At 42.3% G+C, this 25,588-nt stretch overlaps 2 protein-coding genes across 4 annotated transcripts in view; both read right to left on the bottom strand.

Moving 5' to 3' along the window:
* The window catches only part of LOC112261518 (SAM and SH3 domain-containing protein 1), an 81,196-nt gene extending 66,957 nt beyond the window's left edge, over nt 1-14,239 (bottom strand). For all 3 annotated transcript variants that reach the window (XM_042329835.1, XM_042329836.1, XM_042329837.1), the window contains exon 1: nt 12,980-14,239. In XM_042329835.1, the coding sequence (XP_042185769.1) occupies nt 12,980-13,534 (555 nt within the window). In that variant the 5' untranslated portion in view covers nt 13,535-14,239. The remainder of the gene's footprint in view (nt 1-12,979) is intronic.
* Nucleotides 14,240-16,576: 2,337 nt separating this feature from the next.
* The window catches only part of stxbp5b (syntaxin binding protein 5b (tomosyn)), a 45,788-nt gene continuing 36,776 nt past the window's right edge, over nt 16,577-25,588 (bottom strand). Inside the window, 9 exon segments of the mRNA XM_024436909.2 lie at nt 16,577-19,325; nt 19,613-19,833; nt 20,076-20,187; nt 20,303-20,424; nt 20,427-20,467; nt 20,669-21,032; nt 22,981-23,220; nt 24,498-24,617; nt 24,965-25,015. Coding sequence (XP_024292677.2) covers nt 19,284-19,325; nt 19,613-19,833; nt 20,076-20,187; nt 20,303-20,424; nt 20,427-20,467; nt 20,669-21,032; nt 22,981-23,220; nt 24,498-24,617; nt 24,965-25,015 — 1,313 coding nt within the window. The 3' untranslated portion in view covers nt 16,577-19,283.

Genomic DNA, 25,588 nt, shown 5'->3' with positions numbered 1-25,588 from the left:
CCACACTGCCAGTTCTCTGATCTCATCCCTATAGGCCATCTCATCGTTGTTGGTGATCAGGCCTAGCACTTGTGTCGTCAGCAAACTTAATGATGGAGTTGAAGTCGTTTGGTCACGCAGTCTTGGGTGAACAGAGAGTACAGGAGGGGACTACATACACACCCCTGAGGTGCCCCAGCATTGAGATTCAGCGTGGCAGATGTATTGTTGCCTACCCTTACCCCTTGGGGGCGGCCCGTCAGGAAGTCCAGGATCCAGTTGCAGAAGGTGGTGTTTAGTCACAGGATCCTTAGCTTAGTGATGAGCTTTGTGAGCACTATGATGTTGAATGCTGAGCTGTAGTCAATGAACAGCATTCTCACATAGGCGTTCCTTTTGTCCAGGTGGGAAAGGGCAGTGTGGAGTGAGATTGAGCTATCTGTGGATCTGTTGGGGCGGTATGTGAATTGGAGTGGGTCTAGGGTTTCTGGGATAATGGTGTTGATGTGAGCCATGATCAGCCTTTCAAAGCACTTCATGGCTACAGACGTGAGTGCTACGAGTCAGTAGTCATTTAGGCAGGTTACCTTAGTGTTCTTGGGCACAGGGACTATGGTGGTCTGCTTGAAACATGTAGGTATTACAGACTCAGTCAGGGAGAGTTTGAAAATGTCAGTGAAGACACTTGCCAGTTGGTCCGCGCATGCTTTGAGTACACGTCCTGGTGATCCATCTGGCCCTGCGGCTTTGTGAATGTTGACCTGTTTCAAGGTCTTGCACACATCGGTTACTGAGAGCGTTCACACAGTCATCCAGAACAGCTGGTGCTCTCATGCATGCTTCAGTGTTGCTTACCTCTGATGCAGAGGATAAGATAGAGTTAACTGCACCTAAGATTCCAACCCAAATAAGCGCTTCAGAGTTCAAGTAACAGACATCAACATCAACTGTTCAGAGGAGACTGTGTGAATCAAGCCTTCATAGTCGAATTGTTTTAAAGAAACCACTACTAAAGGACACCAATAAGAAGAGGAGACTTGCTTGGTCGAAGAAACATAAGCAATGGATATTAGACCGGTGGAAATCTGTCCTTTGGTCTGATGAGTCAAAATGTGAGATTTTTGTTTCCAACCGCCATGTCTTCATGAGATGCAGAGTAGGTAAACAGATGACCTCTGTATGTGTAGTTCCCACCTTGAAGCATCGTGGTGGGGGTGTGATGGTGTAGGGGGTGATTTGCTGGTGACACTGTCAGTGATTTATTTAGATTTCAAGGCACACTTAACCAGGATGGGTTGCGCTTAGTGGGGCTATCATTTGTTTTTCAACAGGACAATGACTCACACATCCAGGCTGTGTAAGGGCTATTTGACCAAGAAGGAGAGTAATGAGTGCTGCATCAGATGACCTGGTTTCCACAATCACCGACCTCAACCCAATTGAGATGGTTTGGGATGAGTTAGACTGCAGAGTGAAGGAAAACCAGCCAACAAGTGCCCAGAATATGTGGGATCTCCTTCAAGACGGTTGGAAAAGCATTCCTCATGAAGCTGGTTGAGAGAATACCAAGACTGTGCAAAGCAGTCATCAAGGGTGGATACTTTGACGAATCTCAAATATAGCATGCATGTTGATTTGTTTAACTCTTTTGGCTACTACATGATTCCATAGGTGTTATTTCATAGTTTTGATATCTTCACTATTATTCGGCAATGTAGAAAATAGTAAAAAGAAAGAAAAACCCTTGAATGAGTAGGGGTGTGTCCAAACTTTGGACTGGTGCTGCATTTTAGTCTAGAAGAGTAGAATGAAAACAGTCGTTGAATGTTGTTTTCACAATAGTCCAATAATCTTCACAAGATATAAGAAAAACTGTTTGGGGAAGTACAATCAAGGTAAGTGATAAATGTCAAAAGGTTGGAATTCCCCTTTACTGTCTCTCAATCTGAGGTGGGTGGGATAAAGATATATTACTTGAGACTGATGCCTTTGTTTACTGTGTTCTATTGGTTCTAGATGCACGATGAAGAGTGCTTGCAGACGATGAGAGAGACATTTGGTGAGCAGTTAATGTGGACCTGATGAGTGATGAAAATAATGGTCTGCAAAACCGTCAATCAGTGTGGTTCGTCACGTCCCTACTTCCGGAGTGTGGTCCTCCCTCATTGCCCTTATTTAAGAACTACAGCGCTGCTTGGAGAGGGACCAACGCGACTTTGCGAGCCACACCACACGGATCATGTCTGGGGAGGTTCGATCAAGGCAAACCTGTATCCCATGGACCCTTCAACCCAACACTATAGCACCCCAAATGGAGACTCGCTCTGGGCCAAGCTGGATGGCTACTGTCAGTATTGTGCTGGAGTCTTTTGAAAATACTTTAGTTGATCTTTGAATAGGCCTGTTCATATTCCTCCATGAGGTAGAACACCCACCCCCCTTTAAGACATTTAAGCAGGTAAGCACAACATTCAAAATTCAAAAGATTAAAGCGTTTTCAAAAGAATCAACAGAGTACTGGCAGGAGTTGCTTTAGTTTCAGGCTCTGCTCAGCTTAAATGCAGATGCAATTACCCACTTTCTCTTGCTCTAATGAAAGTCATCCTTCAAGAAGTGTATTGTTTGTATTGTTTTAGTATAGCGATGTTGTGAGGTGCTGGAAAAACCATAGTGGTGCATGAATTACATTTCTGAAAAGGTGAAGGAATCCTGGTGTGAAGATAATAATTAAAAGTAATTCATTAATTCACTATAACTCCGTCTTTTAATAATTGTGTTTTCAATACACCAGTGACAGCCACCAAGGCATGCATTAGCATTCAATAAGGCGAATAAGTACGCCCAACCTTGGGCAAGTACACAGCCATTTACGGGAGAGACATGGACGGAGATGTATTGCAACTGACGTCAAAGGCAAGCACTGGAATTTCAAGATGGGTTCTGGTAAGTGGGTGGATGCGTGTGGTCCTTTCTCAGGATTTACTGAACCGTTTCCGGACATTTTACACGTCCATACACAAAGGTGGTCCGTTATCTGAGATTTATAGGACACGAAGGCCCGAACACGTGCCCACAAATTTCCCAGAAACAGTACATTTTTGGAATTGTGCACTAGTGTGTTGAAGCCGTAAATGTGCCTTTTTATGCAGTGGTCTGTATGCGCCAAATGAAAAAGCCCAGGATATTTGTATCTCGATAAAACAACATTCTTGTTCTTCACCATTAGCTGTCAGATATAGCTTACTCAACGTGGCTGTTCAAAATTCCACTATTAAAAACGGAATGGCAATTAAAAAAAAGGGTGAAATAAGGGCCTCCCGGGTGGCGCAGTGGTCTAGGGCACTGCCAGAGACCCTGGGTTCGCGCCCAGGCTCTGTCGCAGCCGGCCGTGACCAGGAGGTCCGTGGGGCGACGCACAATTGGCCTAGCATCGTCCGGGTTAGGGAGGGCTTGGCCGGTAGGGATATCCTTGTCTCATCGCGCACCAGCGACTCCTGTGGCGGGCCGGGCGCAGTGCACGCTAACCAAGGTCGTCAGGTGCACGGTGTTTCCTCCGACACATTGGTGCGGTTGGCTTCCGGGTTGGATGCGCGCACTGTGTTAAGAAGCAGTGCGGCTTGGTTGGGTTGCGTTTCGGGGGACGCATGGCTTTTGAGCTTCGTCTCTCCGGAGTCCGTACGGGAGTTGTAGCGATGAGACAAGATAGATACTAACAATTGGATACCATGAAATTGGGGAGAAAAGGGGGGTAAAATTAAATAAAAAGGGGGGAAATAATCAATAATAGTATCCTGCAGGCTACAGATTTCTTAAATGTAAAACACTTTTATTTTCTCTGATCTTAAAAGCAAGATTGTCAAGGTAGGCTACCTGATTTTTCAGAATGTGTGGTTGAGAACAAAACACAATTACATTATGTATGCAGTGCTGTTCTGTTAATATTAAATCAAATTTGTCAGAGTTGGTAGGGTCAATTACTTATTGTGGGTGGGATTTTCCGGGAAGGTAGTAGATTAGTAATCTAGTCATTAAAACACGTTTTCAATATAATGTACTATGGCAAACCTCAGAAAAATATTTGTGTTCTGTTCATAAATATGGATTGTCCCTGTTATACAGTGAAGAGGCAATAAAAAATAAATAGTCGAGGAAGACCTCAAATCCAGCACTTTGGGTTTGAAATGACACAATGACTGAAGTTGAAATGCAGACTCATTTTAATTTGAGGGTATTTTCATCCATATCAGGTGAACCATTTAGAAATTACACCACTTTGTTAATAGCCTCCCCCCCCACACACACACACATTTTAGGGGACAAAAAGTATTGGGATAAATTGACTTGTGTATTAAAGTAATACAAAGTTAAGTATTTGTCTCATATTCATAGCACGCAATGACTAGATCAAGCTTGCGAACTTCAAAATTGTTGGATGCATTTGCTGTTTGTTTTGTTACGTTTTATTATTTTGTGCCCAATAGAAATGAATGGTAAATAATGTAGTGTCATTTGAGTCACTTTTATTGTAAATAAGAATGTAATGTGTTTCTAATCCATTCTACACTATGTGGATGTTACCATGATTACAGATGATACTGTGAGTAATGAGTGAGAAAGTTAGACGCACAAATATCATAACCCAAAGACATGCAGATATACCTGAATGAATCGTGAAAGTAAGACACATCCTATACCCCCAATGTGTTTTTTGGCAACAACAAAAAATTATTCACTACAGCTGTGATGGAAAAAGTACGTTTCGGTACAACTTTAGAAATGCCGACAGATAATTTGTTAGTTCGACACGGTGGGATCTTTTTGTGCCTAAAATTACGTGGGAAAAAAATGTAGCTGGAAACGCCTTTAATGTGCAAATATTGATCGCCTATCATAACCATCATATTGAAGTAAACTTTGATTCACACGATGATATGGTGTGTGGTCCTCCCACTACGACTCTGGAAATCACGCAGTTTTAAACTACAGATGAAAGGGGTAACGAATTTCACATGGTGGTGAAAGTGCATGGCGATGAGCTTGATGCTCCTTTCGAATAGAAATCGAGGGTCTGAATCTGCTGCTATGATGATCGACGTTTGACTGCAGTTTGACAAATATTCTCGCTCTCACCCATAATATTTGAGACGTGTATACCCGCACAGCCTACTGTATCTGCAAACTGTTGGTTAGAGCGCGCGTGCTAAGACCAAAGTGTGCACATTTGCTATTTATTAACGTAACAGTATGTAACAAAACTATCCGTAGAGTTGAAAAAGCGCTGGAAACCCATTTATTCAGTAAATGAAAACTACATTTACATCTACATTTAAAAAAGTACATTTTGCCCATACTATTTCATCACGCACTGATTTTTATCCTAAGTGAGTTTGGCGGAAACACCACTGTTGGGAATATTCGCATATCTTCTTTATGCGGATGATAGAATATTCGCATGAGAATATGTAGCCAATTGGAAGGAAACATAGGTACGGATTATCTTGTCTTGTGTGTGACAGGGTTACTTCCTACTTACCCAATTTTCTTTTCCACCAATATAGTACACACACGGTAACAGCATAATTCCATTTCACCTTGGGTGGGTAACGAGAAGCATAGAAGGATGCATGCAAAGACAACTCAGAAGTTCATTTAGAACTGCAAATTAAATTTGCACATTGGAAATCACCATCTTCCCAGGGGCTTGAACAGAAACAGATGAGAGACCACTGGATAAGGTTCAAATAGAAAGGGTGAAGTGTCATGTAAATTCAAGTAAAACATTTACATTTGTTACTTCCTACATATACATTTCCGTGACTCATCTAACCACTTAAACACCTATTTTTCTTATACATTATAAAACAAAATGCACTCCAATATTAAACTCACCAATAATGTAATACCTTATAAAATAAATGAAAACGAGACTAATGTGTGGAAATGAATGAGTGCAGTCTGCACAAGAGCAATGGTACTTGATCTGCAGTATGGACTCTAGGCTGTAGTAGAGGCTGTTCCCCTCTGCTCCACTGACTGAAAAAAAAAAAACGTAATTCCCTCTATATTACTATATTCACTTTTGTTGACTGTTTTGTGTACATTTATGTGTGTTGTGCTGTATTTGACTTGTGTTATATTGTATTTGTTTTTTAAATGTATTTTATTAAATTGTTTATGCAGGGCTCCTTCGTAAGAGAGACACTGGTCTCAATGGTGACTCCATGATTAAATAAATTAATAATGAACTCTTACACTTTCCCCCCTTTTTTTTTTTGAGTTAAGTCAGTTGTGGAACTCAAGCAAGGTCATTGTAGCAGGCTTCAAATGCACTATTACAGCGGTGGCCTGGCTGTGATCCTTCACTATAGAGGGAGAAGGAGAGCTCCATCACTGGAACCACACTGGGGCTGGCAGCTGGTTGTAGACTGGGCCTTGGAGACTAGACTATAGAGAGGGATGTGAAGAGGGTGGCTAGCTATGACCCTCACCTATAAGAGAAGGATGTGAAGAGGGGAGGGTCTAGCTCCTTGGGACCACCCTGGCTATAACCCTCAACTATAGGAGGAGGGGATGTGAAGACAGGGGGAGAGCTCCTTGGGACTAAACAGCTGGTGGCCAATAAGTTGCCAACTATGGGTAGACTTAGCAGCCAGCAGGAATATACAACTAACAGAAAACAAGGACTGCATCTCAAATGGCACCCTAATCCCTCAATTGTTCACTACTGATTCAGAAAAGTGGATTGCAATTAACAAGACTGAGCTAAGTTATATTTAGACTGAGATAGTAGTCTATTGAACAACCTCACCCGACTTCCATAGGGCACTGACTATGACCTACATTATATAGTTGACCTGACCTTCAGTGTACTCTAGTCTGACAGAAATATGCATTAATCTATATACAGTAGGTCTATTTATAGCTGTTAATGTCAGTAAAGGGATAGTGAAGTACTACTAGAGATACTAAATACCAGTCAGTCACTGTGCTGCAAGGCCATTAAGATCAAGATTTATTGCACTGATGTGTCTGCAGGGTAGTGAGGCAATGTTACAGACTGACCAGACGACCACTCTAGAGGATTACAGACTGACCAGACAACCACTCTAGAGGATTGAAGCAGACATGAATGTACAGATCTTAAAGTATTTGGGCTTTTAAAAACACATACGCTGTCATTCAAAACATTACTTACAGAGGGAAGGGACCAATGTATGTATGTATCCGTGGCCTTAACAGATGAAGTCTTTATTTATACATTTCCTTAACATTACTGCATTAGAGACCCAGCAGGAAGCTTATTGTGCTGTAGACCACAAGACCCACTTCCAGGTTTTACAATAGTCCTAGTCTGTGATTCAAATCAATGCAGATTAATGACCTGCACACAGACAGATAATTTTCCAGACAATTGTAAACTATGAACAAAAATATAAATGCAACATGTAAAGTGTGGCTCCCATGTTTCATGAGCTGAAAAAGATTCCAGAAATGTTCCATACGTACAAAAAATGTATTTCTCTCAAATTCTGTTAATGAATGTTTACATCCCTGTTAGTGAGCATTTCTCCTTTGCCAAAATAACCCATACATCAACAGCATAATCATTACACAGATGCACCTTGTGTTGGGGACAATAAAAGACCACTGCAATGTGCTGTTTTGTCACACAACACAATGCCACACCGTTTCAAGTTGAGGGAGCATGCAATTGAAATGCTGACTGCAGGATTGTCCACCTGAGCTGTTGCCAGAATTTCTCTACCATAAGCCACTTCCAACGTCGTTGTAGGGAATTTGGCAGTACGTCCAACCGGCCTCACAACCGCAGACCACATGTAACCATAACAGCTCAGGTACAATGCTGTGTACTACTCCCGTCGCAGAACAGCGCAAACTGTTTCTAACCAGAATAGAAAGAGGAGTGGGAGGCCTCGGTGCACAGCTGAGCAAGAGGACAACTACATTAGTGTGTCTAGTTTGAGAAACAGATGCCTCACAAGTCCTCAACTGGCAGCTTCATTAAATAGTACCCGCAAAACACCAGGCTCAACATCAGCAGTGAAGAGGCAATTTCTCGCATGGAATAGCCTTAATTTCTCAGAACAAAACTAGACTGAAGGGTTTCAGAAGAAAGCTCTTTGTTTCTGGCCATTTGGAGCCTGTAATCGAACCCACAAATGCTGATGCACCAGATACTCAACTAATCTAAAGGCCAGTTTTATTGCTTCTTTAAATCAGAACAACCATTTTCAGCTGTGCTAACAAAATTGCAAAAGGGTTGTCTAATGACCAATTAGCCTTTTAAAATTATAAACTTGGATTAGCTAACACAATGTTCCATTGGAACACAGGAGTGATGGTTGCTGATAACAAGTCTCTGTACGCCTCTGAAGATATTCTATTAATATCAGCCGTTTCAAGCTACAATAGTCATTTACAACATTAGCAATGTCTACACTGTATTTCTGATCAATTTGATGTTATTTTAAATCGACAAAAAAAAGAAGCTTTTATTTAAAAAACAAGGACATTTCTAAGTGACCCCAGTGTATAGCCTGGGATGGAGCAGGCACAGTATGAAGTTGTGGAAATCTGGATACCGCCTAACTCTCACATATACCATAGTATAGACAAGTAGTCAATTGTTTTAAGGAATGCATGAAAGACAAACAGTTCATTTAATACTGTATTTTTTTGTAACAAAGACAGAGACATCTGTCTGTTTCTATAGAGCTTTGTCCGTTTGAGCTCCTATTCAGCTTGGCTTTATCTTGGGCCAGACTGTCCAAAAGAGCCTGCTGGTTCTGCTTGTCTTGCGAGCCTCGAAGGGCAAACCAGGCCAACCCTTCCGGAGCAGGGCTTTAGAAGTTATAGAACTCATTCTAATTCTATGGTAGTGGAACTGTTGTTAGCCACTCTGTTCTAAGAATGTGTCAGACTGCCAGTCCAGTGGAGCAGAGGGGTTCTTGGGTAATGTGCCCCATTGTTGTAACAGAGAGAAAGGGGGAATATGCACGTCCCACCAGGAGTCTGGTGGGACAAAACTTAACATATGCTGCCTCACATTAGAATGACAAAAGGCACATTTTTCTACGTGAATTCAGAGAAATCTCATGATGTACTTTGTTGGATCCTTGTAAAACACCAGCCGAAACAAAGAAGAAAAATCAGTTAAAAACAGACAACCAACTAGGCCACATTATATAGTTCTGCTAAAACCTCAACTGTGCAAGCTACATTTCATGACTCATGAGTTCTTATTTCTCTAAATATTGTCTTTGTCAATATAGTAAAGAGAGAAACACCGACAGTAGCTAAGAATTCCAGCATAGATTAACTTCACTGTGAGAAAGTCGAGCCGGAGGCTGCAATCGTATTATGTGGACATAGATTACAGCTATACTTTAAATAGCCTCTAATGCTTGTCATTTTCTATAAGACACAATGTCTATTCCAGGCCCCAGGCAGTAGTTAAGTCGTTTATGAGGGCCTAATTGTATTAATTGTCGTCCCCCCATCCCCGTTGGTCAAAATTTGTGCACTAGAAAAGGGAATAGGGTGCCATTTCGAACGTAGCCAGGCAGGCAAAACACTGAAGGGCTCAGTTAGTTAGGATTGATCGTGCCGTGCTGCTATGGAACACATATCGAAACAAGGCCATGGTTTTAGGCAATTACAGCATACAGACCCATTTTTCAATGATCAAATTAGGACAGTCTCCAAACCAGCAGCATATACTTGATAATGCCGTCAGATCGGCTTGTAATAAGATCCATTCTCACTGTGTAATAACATCGCTATTACCATGCATAACTATAATAACACTAATCACATGAATTATTACTCTGGTAAAACAGTTCTGATTGATCCCTTTATCCCCAATACAGCCCCTTACATAGAATTCAGCCCCTAATTCTACAATTCCAATGATTCTACGGTTCCTCCGGTTGTAGAAAGCATGGATCATTCTACCTGGCCTGTAGCCTATATCTGCATCATCCAACTTAATGGAATTAAACTGCTGACCTGAAAGGACTCGATTCCAAAAAACTATCAACAGCCCATGGATCAAGCTCTGGCTGTGGTTGTCCTTTTCCAAATGCCAGTTTGACATCAGCAGATATATGAAAGAGCAAACAATGCCAGAGTTAACGGTTATATCAACAATGTAAATACTGTAGGTCAAAACAAACATCGTATAGCACACCACTGTTCAATCTAATCAATTAGGGTATCATAATCAAATTCCCACAGATGCTGTGATTATGGCAGAAATGGAAAACATATTTTTGCCATAGCCTCTGGTTCCTATCATCTCTGCCCCTTCCATTTCTCCACTATTTTCCTGTTTGTTCCCTTTTAATGTATTGATATAAAACCCTCTGCGGAATTGATCAGGTCAGCCAATGATTAGTCTAACTAAACTGTCTGTGCTGCTTTGAAACAACTAATAGACCAAAAATAACTGTTTTGAACAAAAATATAAAACGCAACATGCAACAATTTTACTGAGTTACAGTTCAGTAAATTCATTAGGCCCTAATCTATGGATTTCACATGACTGTGCAGGCACGCAGACATGGGTGGACCTGGGAGGCCATAGGCCCAGCCACTGGGGAGCCAGGCCCAGCCAATCAGAATGAGTTATTCCCCACAAAAGGGATGTGGAGGTCCTGATCTGGTCACAAGTGGTCTGCGGTTGTGAGGCCGGTTGGACATACTGCCAAATTCTCTAAAACGACATTCAGATGGCTTATGGTAGAGAAATTAACATTTAATTCTCTGGCAACAGCTCAGGTAGACATTCCTGCAGTCAGTGTGCCAATTGCGGTATTGTGTTGTGACAAAACTGCACATTTTAGAGTGGCCTTTTATTGTCCCCAGCACAAGGTGCACCTGTGTAATGATCATGCCGTTTAATCCGTTTCTTGATATGCCACACCTGTCTGGTGGGGAAGGGGAAATTATCATGAACAGGGATGCAAACAAATGTGTGCAAAAGTTGAGAAATAAGCTTTTTGTGCGTATAGAACATTTCTGGGATCTTTCATTTCAGCTCAAGAATCATGGGACCAACACTTCACATGTTGCATTTATATTTTTTGTTCAGTATATTTTCAGTCAGATAAACCTGAATCTGTTTGCCTGTGCTTCCATACAAAAGGTCAGTAGTGAGTCACAAAGTGCCTCTCTGCACTTAGCAGTTTGTAGCCCCTGAATCTTTCATGAACATTATGGGCATGTAGCAGAGAACCGGAGCACAAAAGTACAACATAGTCTTAAAATGCGTGCAGAGCAGCTACACAGTTCTGCATGCATATGGATAATAATCAAGTTATTATTAGTGGCACTGTAGTTTGGAAAATACTGATTATCCAAGTCGGATTTAGAAGGAGTTTAATTTTACTTGCGTGTGGTGGCATTATAACATGTTACATAATACAGATTGCAATGTGAAAACTCTGAGCCATAGTAAAAAACAAATATATATATATTTAAAAAAAATCAAATATCATCTTTTCAGAGAGGAGATAAAGACAAAGACAAAGTAGCTGATGCGCTGTGTTCTCTCGATATTCTATAGAATGCTGCCTGAGACTGTAGTCTAAGCATGCCTTCTTAATCTGTTGTGACACAGCTCAGCTCCAATACGACTTTTTGGAGGAGAAGAGACATTTTGGACAGCTGTGCCTGGCTCACCGATCCAGGAAATCACACTTATTATTATATATTTTTTGCAGTTTTACTTCAGTGCCTCATTGCAAACAGGATGCATGTTTTGAAATATTTTTTATTCTGAACAGGCTTCCTTTTTACTCTGTCAATTACATTATGATTGTGGAGCAAATACAACGTTGATACATCCTCAGTTTTCTATCACAGCCATTAAACTCAGTAACTGTTTTAAAGTCACCATTGGCCTCATGGTAAAATCCCTGAGAGGGTTCCTTGCTCTCCGGCAACTGAGTTAGGAAGGACACCTGTATCTTTGTAGTGACTGGGTCTATTGATATACCATTCAAAGAGTAATTAATAACTTCCCCATTCTCAAATGGAAATATAAAATGTCTGCTATTTTATTTTTTTACCTATCTACCAATAGGTGCCCTTCTTTGCGAGGCATTGGAAAACCTCCCTGGTCTTTGTGGTTGAATCCATTTGAAATTCACTGCTCGACAGAGGGACCTTACAGATAATTGTATGTGTGGGGTACAGAGATGAGGTAGTCATTCAAAAATAATGGTAAACGCTATTATTGCACACAGAGTGAGTCCCATGCTACTTATGTGTCTTGTTAAGCACATTTTTACTCCTGAACTTATTTAGGCTTGCCATAACAAAGGGGTTGAATACTTATTGACTTAAGACATTTCAGTTAAATCATTTGTATACATTTCAAAAACAATTCCACTTCGACATTCTGGGTTATTGTGTGCAGGTCAGTGAAAAACATGTCGATTTTATTATTTATTCCATTTTAAATTCAGGCTGTAACAACAAAATGTGGAAAAAGCCTGAAGGCATTGTATTTCTCTATGGAGTCAGACTCCTCCACAATGGAAGCCATTAGTTCCACCCACAGTAAAATACTGTTAGGTAACATTGACAGCTGTCCCGAGTCTGAAGGATATGAGCTTATTACCCCAGCCAGGGCCATAACGTTTTAACGTAGGACTTAAATGAAATTACCTCGGACAATGGAAGATTGCTTTAGCAGGTGTCCAGTCAGACGTATAGGACCAAAATAATTTGAGTAAATATATTTTCTAAATATATGCATATTTAAGTCCCCCGACTGCCTGTCACAGACTTCAAACAAGTGAGAGTCATCCTGACTGGAAGAATGAGCAGAATTGATGGTAGACAGCACCATCAAAGAAATTGGCCATACTATTCATCACAGCAAGCCCAGAGGGAAGAGTGTGTAATTGTATGTGACAGTCTCTGAACAAATCCTTATAGTAATCAACATCGTGAATGACAAATAGGAGCCTACCTTATAGGTGTATGGCGGCTCATTGTGGTTGACTCCATCTTTCACAAGTTTATCCCTGATCAAGACCTTCAGTTTGGGATTGGCCACCAACTCTTTACAATCATCAGTTAAACTTAGATTGTGGTTTGTTGGACAAGATGATTGTTGGTGACCTCCATTTCCAACCTCCTCCTGATTGGATTCTGTCCATGACCTTGACCACTGGAAGTCATTCTCGCAATCTGTGATGAGCGTGGTGCTGGTGCCCAACAAGGGGCTCAGGGGAGAGAGGTTCAGAGGCTCGAGGGTGAAGTAAAGACCGGGAGCTTTTTTCTTGTCCTCCTCTCTTAACTTCTTCACCGCGTTGAGTACTTTTTGTCGGTGGTGCCGTGCGTGTACCCCTATGGCGTCAAGATCGGGGTCCCCAATTTGTTTACAAACTTCCAAATCATCGTAGCCATTGTCCACAAACGCCTCCAAGTATTGGGGCACCTGAATAGTCTGTAGCCACTCGTAGACAAGGCTTGGGCCGTGCGCATCATTTTGATATCCGATATGATGAGCAATGTATGCCATGCATATGCTGTTAGAAATAGTATTCTCTCCAAAACGTAAACTTCAGGGGCGCGCGGTATCCTTGTGACATAACATATGCCGCGGTCGCTATGTCATCGCCTTCAGTGGTCCAACGTTCCAGGCTCATGCAAAGATGATTCCAGTTATGAAAGATCCAAGGAATCAAGTCAACTAGTGTTCAATAATGACCAAGACGTGTGCATTCACGATTCAGAATATATATTTTTTTTTTGCCTAAATGTTTCATAGGCCTGCATGTTGTGGAAGTTCCAAAAATCCAACCAAGCAGGTGCATGTGGTTATCAATCAATCCAAGCAGGCGAGAACGCGTGGCATGATATCCAAGCAAAACACGATGCGTTTCAAAAGACAAATAAAGGAATTGTGCAATAGGTGTAAGTCTACACAGGCTGAATATCAGTCGGTTTCTATTCCTCAACCTTATGTTCGTTTCGTTGCAGCAGTTTTCAGTCGCGATATAGTTACAAACTTCAGGAGGACCCGAGACGGTAACCTACACGTGAGCTAAAAAGGTTTTCATTTAGCTCTGCTTCTTATCAACAGCTACTAACACATGTGTTGTAGCACATGGTTCAATGCATCCTCTCTCTCCCGATTTAACTTTCTCTTCGGTCTAGTATGCTTTCGACTCTAATGTTCCATTCAATCAAAACGCATTCGCTTTGCGCCTGCCTGTGTGGTTTTATGACCAGTGAGAATTATCTGTACTCTAGCGGCCCCTGTCCGACACACCGTAGTTGACTGATTGAAAATAAGTAAATCATTGCCAAGCAGTACTGTATGCATGTTGGGATCAATTATACAACATTAAGGCAATAATTGTCGAGTGAAGTGAATCAGTAGGCTACAAATATATATATTTTTTTTAATGAGTTGTACCACGCCTGATTTATGATTCCTGTCAAGAGACGTTTTATCTTCCCTTAAAACACAGAACGTTTAATGAGCATATGGGTGCAGGCATTCGCTCCAGCCCTGCTCTGATGACACACCTGATTGAAACCAACTTATAGATAATTTGTTTTGATTTACCTTACCCAACAATTATAGCCGTGCATGTTGTTTAACACTTGATTCCAACTTTCATAAATATTTGGCATTTATTTTCAATCAGTTAACAGCCACAAAGACCACTTGAGACATGAGTTCATAGGATTTGTTTTCCAATTACACAATAATACACTACATGGCCAAAAGTGTGTGGCTCATCAAACATCTCATTCCAAAATAATGGGCATTAATATAGAGTTGGTTCCCCCTTTGCTGCTGTAACAGCCTCTACTCTTCTGGGAAGAATATCCACTATATGTTGAAACTTTGCTGGGGGACTTGCTTTCATTCAGCCACAAGAGCATTAATGAGGTCGAGCAATGATTTTGGGAGAATAGGCCTGGATTGCAGTCGGCGTTCCAAGTCATCCCAAAGGTTTTCGATGGGGTTGAGGTCAGGGCTCTGAGCAGGCCAGTCAAGTTCTTCCACACAGATTTCAACAAACCATTTCTGTGTGGAACTCTGTTTGTGCAGGGGGGTATTGTCATGTTGAAACAGGAAATGGCCTTCCCCAAACTATTACCACAAAGTTGGAAGCACAGAATCATCTAGAATGTCATTGTATGCTGTAGCATTAAGATTTCCCTTCACTGGAACTAAGGGGCTTAGCCCGAACCATGATAAACAGCCCCAGACCATTAATCCTCCTCCTCCAAACTTTACTTTTGGCACTATGCATTGGGGAAAGTAGCGTTTTCCTGGCATCTGCCAAACCCAGATTCGTCAATCGGACTGCCAGATGTTGGAAGGGTGATTCAACTCCAATGGCGGTGAGCTTTACATCGCTCCAGCCAACACTTGGCATTGCGCATGGTGATCTTAGGCTTGTGTGCGGCTGCTTGGCGATGGAAACCCATCTCATGAAGCTCCTGACGAACAGTTCTTGTGCTGATGTTTCTTCCGGAGGCAGTTTCGAACTTGGTAGTGAGTGTTGCAACCGAGGACAGATGATTTTTACATGCTTCAGCGGTCCCATTCTGTGAGCTTGTGTTGTCTACCACTTTGCGTCTGAGCCGTTGTTGCTCGTAGACGTTTCCACTTCACAAAAACAGCACTTACAGTTGCCCAGGGCATCTCTAGCAGTGCAGAAATTAGACAAACTAACTTGTTGGAAAGGTGGTATCCTATGACAGTGCCACGTTGAAAGTCACGGAACTCTTCAGTATGGGCCATTCTACTGACAATGTTTGTCTATGGAGATTGCATGTCTCGGTGGCTGAAATTTGAAGGGGTGTCCACATACACTACACGGCCAAAAGTATCTATATAGCTACATACTTGCTACATCGTTTGTGGCAGCAGATTAATTCAGACTCAAACATCCATCCATGTGAAATTACAGCTTTATAAAACTGTACAATAAATTGTAACTACACAGCTATTTATCCCATACAAGTATGGCAGTTGGTTGGTTGAGACACCTTTTGGCCTATCCTGGTTGCAGTTTGTGTACAGTATTTTCTTCAGTTGCAATTGATCCGTTAGGTAAGAAAAGGGAGTATGGGGAACACAGGAAAACAAAATCATGGATCTCATCAAATAAATATGGTTATTGCTATCTGGAATCATTGGGACATCCCTACCCTAAACCCAACCATTTTAAAATGTCAACTTCAAATGGGGTAGGGATGTCCCAAGGATCACAGATTCAAGGAGCAAATAAATAGTCTTTCACACTCCAGAGGAAAAACAAACATTTACCACACTCAGCTCAACTGATGAATATTTCTGATAACAAGAAACTTCATGAATTTGTGGTCAATCAAGATAGGTTGCAATAGACCGTAGATCGAATACATGGTTCTTTCAAGTCTGTAAACATTAAAAGTTCATGCATCCTCCTGTGCAAGAGAACACAGTTGACTGAATGGCTTCTAGTGGATGTAAATATACTGGGAACCCATCCAGAGAAATCACCCTCAACAGACAATCTTCCAAAAACTGGATCTATCAGATTCTGAGATGCACACATTTAATAGATCTCCAGAAATGTTTATTTTCATGTTTGAATATTGGGCAATATGTACAACCATTGTTTTGGAGAAAAATGTGTCGTCTTAAAATGCACCATTCTATTCTTCTTAAATTATATGAAAAGTATTCATATGGAATATATTGAAATTAAAATATTTTTTCAAATATATAAATCTATTAGAACATCATTAACTGGCAATGAAAACAAATCCGAAAGTGAAGCAAGTCTGTATATTACTGGGAAATGGCACAGTTAACGTTTCCATCATGTTTTGGTCCCTCAGAGAATTGAACAAGAAAAAGTATAAACAAAACAAGTGGTTCAAGGTGCGAAACAGTGCAAAACCACACAACAACACACCCACAATATATGTAGCTCAGTAGTACGAGAAATAACACATCCGGTCAAAAGAAAATCTTATTTTCCTGGGTCTTCTGCACACAGGTACATGATGTAATGTGGCAAGTTACAAGGTTAGGGAGTGACAAGCATGGAGAAGCTGTTCCACCATGTTCCAAACAGTATGGTCTATAGTTATCACATCCAGACAGACTGTTGGGAGTTTGGACAGACAACAGTGTATAATTAAGCAACTCTTTGGTGTCAGAAAATAAAATGGCTGCTGACCTGTCTTGAGTCCCAAATGGCAACCCTTATCCCTATGTAGTGCACTACTTTTGAATAAGGTGCAATTTGGGACAGACAGTCTCACTGAGTCCCAAATGGCAACCCTTTTCCCTATGTAGTGCACTACTTTTGAATAGGGTGCCATTTGGGACAGACTCTGTCATTTTCCCCGAACCAACACTATCAGATTTGTCTCCAGTTGTCTTGTCGCACTACTCATTTATTTACAGCTTTTGGAGGGTGTGAAAACAATCTGTAGTCTCTTATTTGGAATCAAGAACATAAAATAAACGCGTCTACCTCAACTCAAATGGCAGCATCTCCTTGCACGGGGCTAAAAAGAAAATCACACTGAAAAACACCATTAAGGAAAAATATATACTGTAAGTATAAATATGTGCCCATACACATATCTGAATATATGTACGTTCACAAACACACAGATATACACATACATAGGTAGAGGTTAGCATATACGCGTCATGATAAGCAAAGGCGGAAGAGAGTTGTCTGTAAAATAGCGGTCGATTCAGAGAATAATGACCAAAGAATGTTTTACCGCACATCAAGTGACACCTGGTCACATCTTCTACTGACGCTACGAATACAAAGACAGCTAGCTTATATCTGTATCCTTGTGATGGAACAGACATTAAAAACGATTTAAAATGAATAAGCCATGAGTGGTATGAATCAAATTGTCCGATTAGAATCAGTATCGCAAAGGATTGTGAGAAGACTCCAACCTGTATGCAGTACCGCAATATTACTACATTGTGTAGTATGTTGAGGAAGAGTTGTAGGCCTTTCGGTATCCCCTAGGTACAGATTTAGGATTAGCTAGAATCCCCTCCCACAATCCTATCCCCTAACCATTAGTGAGGAAAACGCTAAACTGACCCAAGATCAGCATCTAGGGGGCAACTTCACCCTATTCCGTTGTACATAACTCTTATCTCTCAGCCAATCAAGAGTCCAGAGCAAAAATACAAAGCTGGTACTGACGGCATTCTAAGGCCATACCTCTATTAGTACGATAGAACTGCAAAGTGTTTTCAACATACTAATCCTTCACGTTTTGGTCATATTAATGTAGACTTAATTTTGTCTAGTGGGTTCAGTAAGAGCCTGTAATATTTTCACTCAGCACACGCAACAGCTGATAACTCACTCTCCATAACCTTTTACCTTTCAGTAAACAAACATGGGAACTGTATAGTATGACTTCCTGCTTCAAAACAAATCTGATAGGAAAACAAACCCTGATACTAAGTATAACCAGGCCTACTGTAAGTAGGAGAAAAGATAAGAACCTATCACACCATCAATATAACCTATCAATGAACTCATGGTTAATTAAGTGAGTGGATGGACTCCTGAAAAACATAAACTGTCTCAAATAATGACTCGCATGAAAGACAACACAAATCAGTAGGAAAAAAAGGAATGACTTGAGACGAAACACAGAGGGGGTGAATCAATCACTGATTCATCCTTTCATCAACATTGCTATAGATATTGAGACTTCAAGAGCAGAGAGCTTGCGCCACTGACTGTGGTTTCCATGGAGCTTCCTCCACACACAGGAGACTCCCCTTAGAGGTCCATTGCGATTGGTTGACACTGAAGAGCAGGCATCACCTCACCTGGACACTGCACAGGTAATCACAGGCAACCTAACGGTGCTCATTTTGAGTAGAATTGTCTTACCTCGTGGACAACAAAGCAGCTGAGAACATGACTGATAAAACACAGGAGCAGCACCCATACATGTAGGCTCCCCTGTGGTGTGTTAAGGAAATGAACATAATCTCTTTCAGATGACATAGAAACATCCAGAATAACTTTCCTCCTCTGTTCCTTCTAAGTCTGTCTGTCTGTTAGTCTACTCCTCTTCATTGGTAACCAGGTGACTGAGGTAATGCAGAATGTTTTATTGTGCTGCTAGGAGGAAGGCATCAGTCTGTTAGATAACACTTCCTCCTGCAGAGAGATGAAGAAGAGGAGGAGCTGCATCTCCTGTAGATGAAGAGGTGTGAGCAGAGAACTGAGGCCCACTGTCTCCTCTCGCTGCAATCAAAGCTGATACCACTTCTTATCTTTGTACTTCAGCATCATCTGAGAGAGAAAAAGGAAGAGGATGAGAGTACGAGACTCATAAAATAAAAGGTTAAATATATATATATATATATTGACAACGCTGGCAGGCGTCTCATCAAACCTGGGTTCGGGTAGTATTCATTTTCTTTCAAATACTTTAGCTGAGCTTCATTGTTTCTCGAAAGTGAAAACCCTGTCCATCGTGCACTCCAGGCAGAATCAAACGCTCAAAGTATTTGAAAGATAACAAATACTAGTTGACACCAGGTTTGCACCTCACAGACGAACAGGTGGATATTCCCTACATCATGAGCGTGTTTAGAGAAGGAGTCAGCGCTGGCCATCATGGCTGCGGTTCTGTCCTCCAGCTCGCCCAGTTTCTGCCCCCTCTCGTCCAGGGCTATCCGGGCACGGGCCAGGTCCCCCACCACTCCCGAGGCTGCCCCCTTCATGCCTTCCATGCCCTGGGGCCCAGGAATGTGCTGCGCCAGGCTACGAGACGCCTTTCCCGCCGCCGTCTCACCAACTGATGAGGAGAAAAGGAGAGAGCCAGTGTGCCAACAAAACAGGCTTCATCATTGCAATGCCATTAACTCTACGTCCAATAAGAATGTGCCATTAATAAACACATGCCAAACATATTGTACAGCATAATCTATGTCCAAATCAATCCGATGTGCCCTCAAAATGCTCTAGAATGTCAGTCACAGTTAAATGAGAAGCCAGTTTTATATTAACGGTGAGGTGTACTGTGGGGATGATACTCACACAGGTCTTCTCTATCCAGGGACTGAGCCCCTCCCCCAAACAGGCCCTTGAAGAAACCTCTGTTAGGAGCCTCCGGTGTCTCTATCGGTGTAAACAACTCTCCCATCATTTCCTAGAGAAGATGCCGATGTAACAGTACGTGTCAAAGAGAACTAAAGTATTTATCATACCCATAAACACAAAACGTGATATCTCTCCGTCACTCACACACACACACACACACGTACCTGTAGATTGTCGCAGGTCTCCTGGCTATATGTGATTCTCTGTATCTCGGTGGGGGAGGTGAGGTACATGGCCTGGCCCAGGTTGGAGAAGCAGAAGGTCCGGGCTATCCTCATGTCTGTCAGGGAAGGTAGTTCACATCCAGGAGTGGTCTGAGACTGGGTAGACTGGAAGGAAGAGAAGGAGCGAGAAAGACAAGGAGAGAGGCAAAGATTGAACAAGAGACACAAACAGTATGAATGCACTGAAGTAGGCATTGTAGTACAGAACATCTGCCACAATCAGTCATAGGCAGCACCAGAGGTCTGTGTTACAGTAAGAGTACCTCAGAGTACATACAGTGCCACAGACTGGGCCTTTAGGAGTACCTCAGAGCCATGATGTGTCCATTAGCACAGAAGCAGGCGAGGCAGAGTCCAGCAGCCATCTGCACCACATCAGCTCTCAGCACAAAGGAGCTCTCTGTGATGTTGTGTTTGAAGAAGCAGGACTGGGAGGGTAGGCCCACCACTTTGGCCTGTTTCTCTGAACACACCACAGCATACTGGCTGTCCTGACCCTCCTGGGTGGTGGGTGGAGAGGCCAGCCTGCGCCGCCTCGCCTTCTCCTTCTCCTCCTCGTCGTCCGGAGGGTTGGGCTCCGACCACGGCTCGTAGGAAGGGGGGAGGACCGCCCCAAGGGAGTCAAGGAAAGCCATGGTCTGGATACCTCCTTTAAGTCTGACCAGAGTACCTGGGATAGAGAGGCAAGTTATATATTTCCATTCATAATGCATTACAAGCACATTTATAATGCTTTATGAGCTATGCTGCACCATAGTCTGATCAGAGTACCTGGAAAACAGAAACAAGTTAGACCTCTGAGGAATTTTCTCCCTCCTTCTCTAATGCAAACAAACAAATGCAAAAAATATATTCCAGTATATTCCAAAAGTACAGTATTCAGACCCCTTGACTTCTTACATATTTTGTTACGTTACAGCCTTATTCTAAAATGTATTACATTTCCCCCCGCTCAATCTACACACAATACCCCATAATGACAATGCAAAAACGTTTTTTTTTTAAATAAATTCATTTAAAAAAATTAAAACACATTTAAATAAGTATTCAGACCCTTTACTCAGTACTTTGTTGAAGCACAGTTGGGAGCGATTACAGCCTCGAGTCTTCTTGGGTATGACGCTACAAGCTTGGCACACCTGTATTTGGGGAGTTTCCCCCATTCTTCCCTGCAGATCCTCTCAAGCTCTGTCAGGTTGGAAGGGGAGCGTCACTGCACAGCTATTTTCAGGTCTCTCCAGAGATGTTCGGTCGGGTTCAAGTCCGGGTTCTGGCTGGGCCACTCGAGGACATTCAGAGACTTGTCCTGAAGCCACTCCTGCATTGTCTTGGCTGTATGCTGTTGGAAAGTTAACCGTCGACCCAGTCTGAGATCCTGAACGCTCTGGAGCAGGTTTTCATCAAGGATCTCTCGGCACTTTGCTCCGTTCAACTTTCCCTCGATCCTGACTAGTCTCCCAGTCCCTGCCGCTGAAAAACAGAGAATCTTGTTTCTCATGGTCTGAGAGTTCTTTAGGTGCCTTTTGTCAAACTCCAATGGGGCTGGCCACTCTACCATAAAGACCCTGAATGGTGGGGTGCTGCATCTCCACAGAGGAACTCTGGAGCTCTGTCAGAGTGACCATCGGGTTCTTGGTCACCTTCCTGACCAAGGCCCTTCTCCCTCGATTGCTCAGTTTGGCCGGGCGGCCAGCTCTAGGAAGAGTCTTGGTGATTCCAGATTTCTTCCATTTAATAATTACGGAGGCCACTGTGTTCTTGGGGACCTTCAATGCTGCAGACATTTTTTGGTACCCTTCCCCAGATCTGTAACTCGACACAATCCTGTCTCGGAGCTCTACGAAAAATTCCTTCGTTCTCATGGCTTGGGTTTTGCTCTGACATGCACTGTCAACTATGGGACCTTATAGACAGGTGTGTGCCTTTCCAAATCATGTCCAATCAATTGAATTTACCACAGGTGGACTCCAATCAAAGTTGTAGAATCATCTCAAGGATGATCAATGGAAACAGGTTGCACCTGAGCTCAGTTTCTAGTCTCATAGCAAGGAGTATGAACATTTACGTAAATAAAAGGTATGTTTTTATTTTAATACATTTGCAAACCTTTCTAAAAAACCTTTTTTCCCTTTGTCATTATGGGTATTGTGTGTAGATTGACGAGGAAAATGTTTAATTGAATCCATTTTGGAATAAGGCCGTAATGTAACAAAATGTGGAAGAAGGGGTCTGAATACTTTCCAAATGCACTGTATATATTTGTGTTAATATATATAGTTTGCTGACAATCTGCAGTAACCTTGTACACCACTAGTTGTCCCCAAACCACAGTATGGGAACCACTGCTTTAACGCAAAGAAACATTTGTGGTCGCAAGCTATTCCTTCTGGTTACATCCAGATTCGGCCACCACAATGACGGTGGTGGTAATGCTTCTGCCACAGAGATGGTTCAGTAAACCGGCTCGTGTGACTAATTAACCTTCTCTGAGACCTGAAAAGTTGGACTGGCGACCCTGAGTAGCATTCATTGTCTTGTCATTAAAACTTACCATGACTGCCATATGGGCCACGGTCAAAAGTAGTGCACTACATGGAATAGGGTGCAAACACACTAACCACAAGATGATACTCTGACAGGTTGCTGAAGCCTCAGGTCCCCTGTGGGTGGCAGGCTTAGGGACAGAACCAGAATAGTGCCCTGGGTAGTGCCCACCCACAGGCTGGGACTGCCACTGCTGTCTGTCTTCCTGGGGAAACTCTCACTGAAGTGGAAGGAGGAGATGGCCTCGCGGGACTCCAGCTCTATACTGGTCACACTGGAGCTCCTCGAGCGGCTGAACAAACTGTCCTTGGCATCTGGATGGTGGCCCACAGAGGACAAATAGAGAGAGAGGGGAAGTGAGGGATAATATGAAAGTGGATACTTTGATTTAGTAGGAATAGGAAAAGGAAAATAGGAGTGGTTATTAACCCAGGGACACAGAGGTACATACAAGCTAGAGAGAATGAGAAAAAAAACATCACATTTCTTCACAATGCACACAAGGAGCAGCACATGAAACACCCACCCAACGACAGTAGCACAAAATAAAGGAAATTCCAGAGAAACCACATGGCCTTTCATCACCGAGAGATTACCGGAGATCGTGTTATTGTGTTTTCCAAAAAATGTTGACAAATAAGTTCAGTGCCTAATTGACCTACAGTAACACCCTGGCCATTTCCCTAAAGAAAGCCTATTCTCAATGTGGAACGTTCCCCCCCCAAAAAACTACCTTATGCAGTACCACACTTGAGGAGACAAGGGGATTACTTTACTACAATATGAGTGGCAGTTTGAATAGCATGGGGAAAACATAGATGACTCATCTTTGTGTCTGTACCATGATGGTGCCTGTGAGAGCAGGGGCAGCCCCATTGAGGCCATCTCCATCTCGAAGTAGTCCATTTTCTTCTACTACTTCTAGGAGTTGGTAAACAAACTGGCTGTCTGGCTGGCTGACAGGTGGCATACTGTGCCACCTGGAATGTCTTGTTTAAACAGACATGAAGCCAAGGTTGGTGATTTACTGCCACGTGCTGGTTATAGAATGTTTGCTCAAGAGTAGAATGGCTCATCCATTCTGGTGACCTGGATGGAATTATGTGATCCTTCCTTAACCCGTAGGAAGTCTCACCCAGTTGACTGCTTCAAAATGGTGAAAGCCCTCAATGGCAATGTCCATGCAAAAACAGGTTATTTCCAAGTAGTGATCACTATCCATCTCTGTGTCAAACATTGCTGCATTCAACACACGTGTTTCAGAGAAGTAAACAAGAAACGAAGGATTTTCAACACAATGCAGACAGTAACTGAAGAACGTCCTCAAAAACAAAACAAGGGAACCAACAAGTCAGTCAGTGAGAGAGTTAGTGTTAAAGTTCAGAACCAGCTAACAGTAGGCCTTAGCAGAAGAGGTGGGGGTTAGTACCAGTACCAGTTATCCCACTGCAGCCCAAGTCAATGGCACCCTATTCCCTATACAGTGCACTACGTTTGACCTGAGCCCTATGTGGGCCCTGCTCAAAAGTAGTGCACTATATAGGGAATAGGGTGCCATTTCAGACGCAGACCACATGCCTGGTCCACTCACTGAGGTAAGGGACTGAGAGAGTCCTTTGTTGGGAGAGAGACTTCCTGGGCTCCTTGCCCTCCTTCACACAACAAAAGCGCTTCTTATACGGGAGAGAGCGCTGGCGTCGCACCCTCTTCTCTGCTCACAGAGAGGACGAGGGCAAACAGAGAGTACGTGTCTCAGTTTACAAGATAACAGCATTTGAATGTTGCACAGTAGTGTCTTTCTTACAGGTCAGGCTAAGCTTAGCCTGGTGGAACCAAAGCCTGATCGTGCGATAGCACACGATTCTGTTGTAATGGTAAACGAAGCTATCAACGAAGCTGGATCCACCAGGCTAGGGCTACACTCTCACAAAACAACATTTATGAACATGGAAAATGTAAGGAAAGTTTGGGGTACTTAAGGAGTGGGAATGGAAACAGCACCTGAAAAGTAAAAAGGCAACGAGGGAATGTAAACAACACAGAGTTGTAAGGGCTTACCCAGGTCTGTCTTTTGCTCTGTAGGCGAGCAAATTTTCCTTGACATCTTGGCTGCAAGAAAAGAAATGTATAAATAAAATAAAAAACATACCCTCTTTACAAGGGATTTTTTTTTTAACTGGCCATATAAAATTACGCTTGTTTTGTTCACTCTCAGCAAATTTGTCATCCGCCATTCATTGGCAAAAAAGCGTGAGAGGAGAATGTAGAATTAGCATTGATCCTCAGAGGCAGCTGGTTATTGAGTGCATCATGCCGAACAGCCAGGCTAGGAGGAGAAGTACCCTCTCTTATACAGTCAACGCGAGCCCAGCATTATTACACACACACACACACACACACACACACACACAGCCTGTAACGTCAAAAAAAGCAAGAGGTAGACAAGAAAAAGAGATTGAATTCTGGTTATTGTTACAATGGAAGGAAGACTGGAAAGGAGAGAGAGGAAAAATCATTCAAGGGAATAATCGAGTACCAAGGTCCTGTAATATAAATATTTATATATTTTTGTCAAACCAAAACTTACATTATGTTATTGATGAACATTCCCAATACCTCAAATTAGTTCAAAATGTGTAAGAGATTAATAGTCAGAATTACTACTTTTATTTGAACCAGTGA

Source organism: Oncorhynchus tshawytscha, linkage group LG11 (genome assembly GCF_018296145.1).
Source record: "Oncorhynchus tshawytscha isolate Ot180627B linkage group LG11, Otsh_v2.0, whole genome shotgun sequence".
NCBI classification, from domain to species: domain Eukaryota; kingdom Metazoa; phylum Chordata; class Actinopteri; order Salmoniformes; family Salmonidae; genus Oncorhynchus; species Oncorhynchus tshawytscha.
The sequence above is the reverse complement of the archived record's forward strand: the minus strand, read 5'-3'. Positions and strand labels throughout refer to the sequence as shown.